A 9,345-nucleotide genomic window follows, 5' to 3' on the forward strand; every position below is an offset into this window, starting at 1 on the left:
ATGTCAGCCAGAGAGCGGCCGAGTGTTCCAACCCACTGGACAAGCAAATACCGCAATTTCGCACTTATAGGCCCACGCAACCCGGACGACTATACAGAAATTTACGAGAGTGACAACTTCTAAGTCTGCTGCGTACAGCGGGTTTCAATGAAGCCTAACCACACATTACTCCTCAAACGAGATTAGAAAAGAAGAAAGGAAAGTGAATGTCCTCATAGCTCAAAGGGAATGCTGCTGTGCGTTGTTATACGTATGCTTTGTCTATGGTGCTGGTGCGAAGAGTATTCGTAGCGGGTATAACAACCAGAGATAACACGCGCGCCGGACATTTTAGCCAGGCTAAATGTGCACGTCTGGCGACGTGAGCGCGATGAGGTCGGTCTGAGAGAAAGACCGCTTCATGGACGGTATAAATGGCGCAGATTAATATTATTCCCAAGAAATATACATTTGCCTCTATCAGCGAATGTGGGCGCTTATAGAGCTCGCGGAACGCCCACGTTAATTCGGAACAATATTAACGTCGCATAATGCCCCGTGAAAAAGTAGGAAAATCTACTGGCTCACAGCCTTAAACTCAATGTCGCAATAAGTGTGAGTAGAAGAACGTCAGCAAGTACATTTAAGGCGTATAGCTCTGAAAATAATAAAAAGAATCAAGTACGAGCCTGGGCGGGCTAAATTGCGAGACACAAGATAAAAAAGGAGTGCCTAGCGTCTCCTACGCCCAAAGAAAGAAATGATAGCGGTCAGCCCTCAGATCCCCACGCACTACCATTCAGCTTCTGCCACGCCACACACGAACAAAAACGCGTAGGCTTCTCAGCGACCCACACTGGCATCTCGGTGCGCCCTTCGCAGAATCAAAAGAACATTTTTCCCGTTCCCTCGACTCATTACGAGGTGGCATTCATCCGCGAGTCGTGCCCACGGTACTTCCAAGGGCTTCTCGATGAATGAGACACGCGCGGTCCGCAAATGGCGCTTTCAGATGCAACTGCGAGAGGTGGTGGGGAGTGTAAGTGGAGAACGGGAAAGGTGCGGGCGGCGCGACAATGACGGCCTCGCAGGCAAATGCCGCCGCGGCTCGTGCACCACGAACTGATACATATAAGAGCGCGCATTGGTTTCCCGAATATGCTTGCGCGTCTACATGCGTGCGAGCCGGTGACAAGCGAATGAGACATGGAACGCGTCCAAGAAGGCGTTCGCAATTGGGGCGCTCAGGTCGGGACGACGCGCGGCGGCTATTCCCACGGGACGTTCTTTTCTTTATTTTTATTTACGCGCTCTGAGGTGTTTGTGCGTATGCGCGGGACTTCACCGCGTGTGCGATAGTGTGACGCCAGCACGTAGCCGCAATTAAAAAGCAGCGCCCAGTGCACGCCTCCAGCGTTTTCCAGAGTAGCGCGACTTTCAGGGTCGCCCGCGCGGCCCTGCAGAGCCGATGGCAGTATTGACAAGCGGGAGAGCCCAGAAGCTATTTGATTCTGTCCGGCGAAGTGTACTGGGAACTGCGACGGCCGCTTCGGTTATAAAAGAGAAGCGAAGGAAGAAAGGGAGTCGTCACTCTCTGAGATTAACGCATCGCTGCGTGCGTAAAACCGGATTGTTTTTTTTTCTTTTTTCTGCGACTGTCTTTACGTCACGCGCCGGTTACCCCCAACGCCGCCAGCGATTTATCTCGCAGCGCCCAGAGTATCCGTATAATATGGGTGCCGTGTACGTGTTTATAACAGTTGCACATTTCGCCGAAAGAAACGCACGTTGCCTCGCCGAAAGGCCCGTAGCCAGGAATTTTTTTCGGGGTTGGAGGGGGGAGGGGGCACTTGCTGAAAGCCTTGACTATTTGAGAAAAATGCCTACTTATTCTCATTGTTTATTTCTGGTAAAACACCATGTATCAAAAATTTCGGGGAAGGGGGAGGGGGGCTACGGGCCTGCTCGCCGATTAGAGGCGATCTTTTCGAGTGAGCTTTATAGCGCTGCTGGTCGTGTATAGATACATGCGCAGTGAATTGGGCTGCTCAAGCGTCCTCCAAGTTTTTGCTGTCAGGCAAATTTGAGAAAGCGGCTGCCCAAACGTAATCGGCAAAAAGGAACGAAAAACCTTTGCGAGTTTGATTTTTGAAAACTATGCAGGTAACATGGTTTGCGTCTCTTCATTGCTCGCGTGTATTTTAGTCGCAAGTACCCTCTTATTTAAGAGCAATTTGGTAAGAATGGGCCAGCTAATCGCGAAAGGAAGCGAGATAACTAAAGCACAGACCACAAGAAAACATTTCCTGCAAAAGAACTGTCCAGTGAATCTGGTACCATTCTAAAGAAAAAGTACGATATATATATATATATATATATATATATATATATATATATATATATATATATATATATATATATATATATATATATATATATATATATATATATATATATACACACACGTTAGAACCGTTTTTAAGATCTGGTGTAAGCCAATCGTGATGTTGGCATTATTATTATTATTATTATTATTATTATTATTATTATTATTATTATTATTATTATTATTATTGTTGTTGTTGTTGTTGGTGGTGGTGGTAGAACCATGTCAAAGATAACTTTGCGAAAGAAAATTTTTTTTATGAGTTGGTCCATAACAGTGGGCACCGTCCACTGACCAGAGGGCGCTACATAGCTTTCGTAGGATGGACCTACGTCCTGTGTCGCTGACATTCGTCGCTATAGACCAGAACACAGCGAATTCCACGCGTAGCGCCATATTTGCATCGCGAGTCGCGCCATCTATCGCACACGCGACGAAACAACATGCCCGGGCTGCCATGACAGCAGACGCTACACACAGCAAACGCGAAACTCCCGAAACTCAGCCCGTCGGAGAGCGTGCTTCGCGTTTTTTTTTTTTTTTTTTTGCCTGGGCATTTTCGCTGTTTTTATTGGAACATCAAGAACACCTTGCACATGTAAGTCCACAATGTATACAGTACGTGCTCACTGCTGAGCAGGCTGCGGAAGCAACCTCGTCAGGAACGTACGCTGCTACATTTGTAAAAAAACGTCCTCGCTGTAGTACACGTGAGTCGCAATTGCAGTGCAGCTCGAGAAAGAGTGAAACGATGTTTTGTTGCCGCATATTACAAGTTGCGCACAATGTTTTGTGAAAACTCATCATTTTAACATGCATCGCGTAATAATTACAGTACACTTTGCGGGTAGTTTCGCGGAACGTAATATTTGTTTCACGAGCGCTCTTACAATAATGCGTCTTGCTCACAAAAGCGAGCTATCAGAGAGTATCACCTGCAGTATCGTTCATCAATCCCGTTTGGAAGCTATCTGTACGATCTTAATCTTGTAACAATGATGCTTTACACGCGAAACTATGCTACTCTTAGTTAAGCTGATACTGAAATGGGCGGAATCCAGCTGTCTATTATTAAATGTGTGCTGTGTAAACATGCTAAAAATTTTGCTGCTTGAGCTAGCGCTACGCCTGCGACGTATAGGACACTGGCGCGAGTACTTACTTACGAGCCAATATATGTACCATGTGCAGCTGGATGCCTCGTGTCCAAATAAATCTGGGGACATCAAACACTGAAATGAAAGCATGAAATTTTGGCCAGCTGTTGAGGAACACCGTACCATTTATTACCTTTTGAAAACGAAAGCTTGTAATGTTCAAGGCGTGGATGTCACCAAGAGCACTAAAGCTTGATACTACATTGAAAGTGGCAAAGCATGCTGATTGCTTGTGCTTGAAAGCACTACCTAGCACTACATTTTCGTCAAAGAAAACGCACAAAGGAATTAAGTGCACCCCCACACAAAGCTCGCGCGTGCCTACAACCCAGCTGCGTGTCACGCAAATTAGGTTCGTAAAATGGAACAGGTGGGCATCACACTACATGCATTTAGTGTGCGTACTCGCGCATTTTCACTCGGCTCCTAGTTTTTCTGCTTGGATTACAATTATCCACTCGCGGCGAAGCTGGAAACACCGCACCGGCACGATTCCCGTGGAGCGTCGTGATCGTCGCAGACAGCGCTAAGTAATATCCTCCAGTTACGCTGCTTGTTTTGGCATCCAAAGACGACGCAGTAGCGCCCAGGCGAGCTCTTATACGCGGAAGCGCCGTGAACGGGTACTTTTTCGCACTTTAAAGCGTCAGAACTGCAGCTTGCCCTGTTTACTTGGCGCAAACCATGCGCGCTTTGGCAGCCCGGCGTCTGGGTGCGAGACAGGCGTGCTCTGTGTTACGAAGAAAATGAGACGCGAGTCTAGTACACTCTAGCGAGACTAGCGAGACTGGCTGCCATAGCGAGACGCCGTCGTCGCGTCCGCTTCGTGTCCGGCCATGGCTCAATTTCGCTTCTTTTGTCCGCTAGGCTTTGCGTTCTGGCGCTGCAGTCACATTGGAAAACTCCAGCGTACCGCATTCGCTATTGTTATACTCGCTATTGCACGGTATTCACAAAAAAACTAACGCCTGAATTATTCGTAGAGAAAATTTCGGCCAATTAATCTTGATGCCGAAAATGTCATTAAAAAAGCCGGCTGGCTATTGATATCAAAGAGCATCTGACGAACGGAAGTTTTGCGGTTTCCGCCGCTTCTTTTTAACGAACCGCTCGAGCGTGCACATTACTTCACGGTTACGGGTCATGAGGTGCTAATTTCACTAAGTTTCTTGTTTCCAAGAAAGCGTCTCTAAATGACAGGCCGTGAAAGTAGGTTTGCTATCGCGATTTACCAGCGCCTATTCTTGCGAAAGTGATCTCACTTAACGCTACGAAAATATATAGAGACACGGAGTTCCGCGTCTTGTTAGACGTTCGAGAACTTTGAGACAAAACAGGACGAGTAAACGCATTCGGCCCGTGCGGGAAAGTGCGACAAAAACAAGCATGAGTCACGTCGGCACACACGGGCGCCTCTCGCAACCAGTTCCTCCCGACTTCTCGTGTTGCGCAAAGAGGAGACGGAAACAACGGCGAGCTATACACTTGATTGTGCGGAACGATAAGCGCATCTGGATGATTGATTCATTGTTCACCGCCGTTTCATGCTGACTGACCTATTCCTGCTCATGTTGCGACATAACATTTGCCGCGGTCTCTGAGGGACTCTCGAGCTACATTCTCGGAGTGCCAATGACATCACTGTGTAGCTTAAATAGCAGGCAATGCGAATCTTTCTCTTCTTTTGTTTCAGGGGCATGTTGGAGGTTTTCGCAGTTGTCCATCGCTGCGAAAGCAATCTGAGTTCCGGAGCGCCGTGCTGCTGAAGTTCCTGGAGTATTCCGAAGAGCGAGTGTGACAGCCCTAACTGCTGCCTCCGTACATCCACGACGGTGGCTAGCTGTTTGCCTTATCTTTCTCTCTTTTATGCTATCCGCGAGCACATGGCGACGACAGATAAACGAGGCGCCTAAGGGCACGACCGGCGACTTCAAGGCGGCTGATAACACAAGTGCCAAGGGATGCACAGGAAGCTCACGCTGTGGTGGGTTCTTGCTCCTCCAGATACAATGTAGCGGCGATCAGCTGTCAACAGAGCCGCGCAAAGAAGTGCCGTCGAGCCCATTTGCGCTCGGCTATTTTGCACATCTCACAACTCCGACGGTTGCGCAGAAAGCGGAGTTTCCGCGGAAGTCTCCGCTCTAAGCTTAATTCATTTTCTAGCTTTTGGAAGAACCCCTGCCGAAATCTTCACGGTTAATACAGCATTCGCACATATATGCTGCAGGCCGTGGAAAATATCCGGCAGGGCACGGTTCTTGATTTGCAATTTGTAAAAAAGTGATTTGCTGTGATCTTCCCTCACATTCTTCTTCAGAAACTGCCTTAGCTTACATGCATTTGGTCGCAAACATGGTCTTGTCACACACATAATTAAAGATCACCCAAATGCTCGGTGTCGCGTATATCTAGTGTTTCATGCGTGTCCGAGATTATTTTTACCTGATATGAAAAGCACCCATAGGGTCGCAGGCGAAGAGGCCATCGAAACACTCCTTTGGACGTGCGGACCACACGCGCCGATACTAAAGAACGCGCGTCCCGCGGGCTCTGCAAAGGGGCGGTTGCGAAGGGCCGCCGTGCCATCCAGCATGTGGGCATTGCGGCACAAGGCGCGGAAGCCCATATTCTCAACGATTCGAAACAATCTCTTCCGCGCGGGGCTGGCCGGCAAACACAGTTTGCAAAAACAAGGCGCGCGAAACATTAGCGGGCCCGCATCATGTGCGCTTACAATGTACGCGTGTTCGCCGGGCGTTCCGATGCTCACAAACGACTGCAACGGCTTAAACAAACGGGGTCGCGCGCGCGCGGTAGCCGCAAAGTGCGTAACTGAGCTGCCGAACGGAGCCCCCTCACCGAATAAACGGCGGGTATCCTCATTGTCCCTTTTGTTTTGTTTTATAACGACGGGCTCCCGCTGAGCGTGAAAGACTTTAACGCCAAGGGGAAACAGTGTTTTGAAAGCGCCATTAAGTTGCTCGGGGACCGCCTCCACGAAACCGCCCGCTGCGTGCCAGGCGAAATGGCAGCAGCACACTACAACCGAGGTTCACCGCGGGGAACAGTGACGACACCGAATGCGATAAGTGTGCCGTACAAAGGTTGGCACTAAGAAACTGCGCCTTCTCGGCGCGTAGCCGCGCTCGGTGGTTTATGCGCTCTCCAAGCGACATGGGGGGAAGCGAAGGGGCATAAAAAAATATAGAGGCTTTTGCAGAAGAGGCACAATAATATCGAAGCACGTGCCACAGGCACCAGTGTCTTTGTTCGTCAGGGGTCAAGTAATCACGTCCGGTGCAGCTTCACTGACAATACCAGGCCGTCGAGGCCAGACGCACTGACAGAGCCAGCATTCGGCTGCACTGACGGGTATTATCCGCGGCATAACCGCTTTGAAACATTTCACATCTCCAGATGAACAAGGAAAGTACGATGCAAGCGTCACTGAAAAAAAAAAACAGCTATGCAAATGCCATCTGCATGTATACGGACCGTGAGCAAGTTCCTTGCATAAGCGTTAACGCCAAAGCAAAGTGAAAACGACCCACTCAGAATGAGACACGTGCAGTCTTATGTTCCTCGTGATCATTTCGGCAGCAAACGTTCAGACGTGGCGTCCATAAATAAACCGAAATCAATATATACGCTCGTAGATTGTTACATCAGACCACAAACGTTGTGGGTACTGGGCTTGCTGCGTCCCGTCCGTAGTGCAAACAAACGTGATGGCTTGTTTACGTAATCTGCGAAACCCACTCAACAAAGTTGTATAGATGGCTTGCACTGACGTCACTGAATCAGCCACGTTGGAGCACCAACAATGGTGGGACGCGAACTTTGTGACGTCACGTTAGCGTTATCAGTACATCGCGTGCTGGTTCCTTCGCTATTCATGTACTGGGGCCCAATAACGCGCCAGCGGCGTGGTTATCACACTGAAGCAGGTTAATCGCTGCGTGATTATATTGCCCTCGCGTCATCTAAGCCGCCATGTTGGAGCCATGTTGTGCGTTCATGACGTCACGTGCAAGCTACCAATTAAGTAATTTTTGTTTCGCAGGCACTTGAAGAAGCATGGACTAAACAACACGTTCACTTTAGCTGTGAGGTTTTCCGGAAGCTGTCTACCGTAGGGCTACCCTCAACTTCAGAGCATGATAACAGACGACTAAACCTTCGGCGCAAACAAACCTCAAATGTGAAGCGACGCACACAAAATGGAAAAAAGAAAAAGGAGCCGCTCTTCAATGAAAACTACAGAGCCGAAGATGTAAGAGGAGCCAGAAACGTCGATGCAACCAGCCACGGCCTTCGCCCTTGAAATAGCACTCCCCTTATCCTCCCACTTCGGAATGCTAGCTTGGGGAAGCAATGCCAGCCAGCGGCGTCAAGGGTGGAACTCATCCGCGGCGCCTGCCTGGCGTCCCCTCCCGAACAATACGGGGGAAGCGTGGGGACGGGCAGCAGCGAAAGAGGCGGTCGCGCCAAAGGCTCGTTCTCGACGAGACTTTGCAGCCCTGGGCAGATTTCGGAGACAACAACAAAAAAAAAAAAAAAAAAAAAGGTTGCAAGCGTGGCACGGAGCTCTTTGCTGCTTACCCAGCGCCAGTTGAGAGACTGCATGTTTCTTTTCATGCCTTGTGGTCTGTTTCCAAGTATAGTTATAGATTTTATGCCATACCGACGGTGCACGCTTCATATGCATTTGGGTGACACGAAAGATGCACGGACGCGAACTTTTGAACTAATTTGCCCTGTGCTTAGACGCAGCACTGTGAGAGGCGAGAGCTGCGCTGAAGTAGAGCCGAATGGGATATACGGCTCTGTGCTGCAGTATTGCGCTAAAGGATGAGAGACGAATGCGTGCTTGCAAACGCACCAAATCGACCGTGAATAACTGCAACCATGCACAAATCCAGGGGTTCAACAGAAATAAGCACGCGAGATTATGCTCCGGAGGTGAATAGTTGCGCCTCCAGAGCACTCGGCACTGACAGCCCAAACGCAGTCCGAAAGCACGTGCGCTGAAGCTATCAAGCCGCAGGCAATCACGGTGCTTTTCTGCGTTCGTGCTTCACCACTGAAAAAATGACGTGCACTGGACACCAAAACTGACCTTCCTGGGCGGCAGCGCCTCGTGCAGACTGCTCGTGCTCGATGACCGCGACGACAGCTGCTCGGCGCCTCCGCTGCCGAAGCTCACGCTGCTGTTGAGGCTCAGCGCATCGTTGGCTTGCGGCTTGATGCACCGGAACGGAGACAGGGTGGTTGTTGACGAGTGCACGTGCTTGAGCATGGTGCAGACACGACGCCGTTATCCTCCACCAGTCCCGCGGCACTGACGAAGCGACAGCGCGCGAGCCGACCTCCCACCAGCGCCAGACCTCACTACGACTGCCGGCGGACCGGCGCTCCGGCCGCTCCGGCGTTCGCTCGGAGGCCGGCCCGTCCCACGGGGAAGGCGCGTCGCGGCGTGACGTCACGGCCGGTAACTTTTCCCATTGGGTAAGGAGACGGCGCGTGCCGGTGACGTCTCCGAGCGCTCGCCTGGCTCGCCCGCTTCAGATGCGTCGGCCGCGCGGACTCCGCGCGTCGCTCTCACTGCTGCCAGGAGTATCGAGCGTGCTGTCATCACCAGTGGAGAAGGATGACTCGGGAGCGACCGGGAAAACTCGATGGCCCGTCAATGTCTCGATCCATTTCTCGCTTCTCCCCGCTGCGATCGTTAAGCCTGTTTCACATGCGAGCGACCGAGCGGCGGGGCCCGCAGCGATCGAGCGGCAGCAGGACGCTCGGACGCGGCTTCGTTTCACATGCACC

At 50.5% G+C, this 9,345-nt stretch overlaps 1 protein-coding gene across 2 annotated transcripts in view; it reads right to left on the reverse strand.

The window, feature by feature from the left end:
- Window positions 1–8,922, reverse strand: part of LOC119378983 (uncharacterized) — an 85,528-nt gene extending 76,606 nt beyond the window's left edge. For both annotated transcript variants that reach the window (XM_037648106.2, XM_037648105.2), the window contains exon 1: window positions 8,642–8,922. In XM_037648106.2, the coding sequence (XP_037504034.1) occupies window positions 8,642–8,821 (180 nt within the window). In that variant the 5' untranslated portion in view covers window positions 8,822–8,922. The remainder of the gene's footprint in view (window positions 1–8,641) is intronic.
- Window positions 8,923–9,345: the final 423 nt, after the last annotated feature.

Source organism: Rhipicephalus sanguineus, chromosome 1 (genome assembly GCF_013339695.2).
Source record: "Rhipicephalus sanguineus isolate Rsan-2018 chromosome 1, BIME_Rsan_1.4, whole genome shotgun sequence".
Taxonomy (NCBI): Eukaryota; Metazoa; Arthropoda; class Arachnida; order Ixodida; family Ixodidae; genus Rhipicephalus; species Rhipicephalus sanguineus.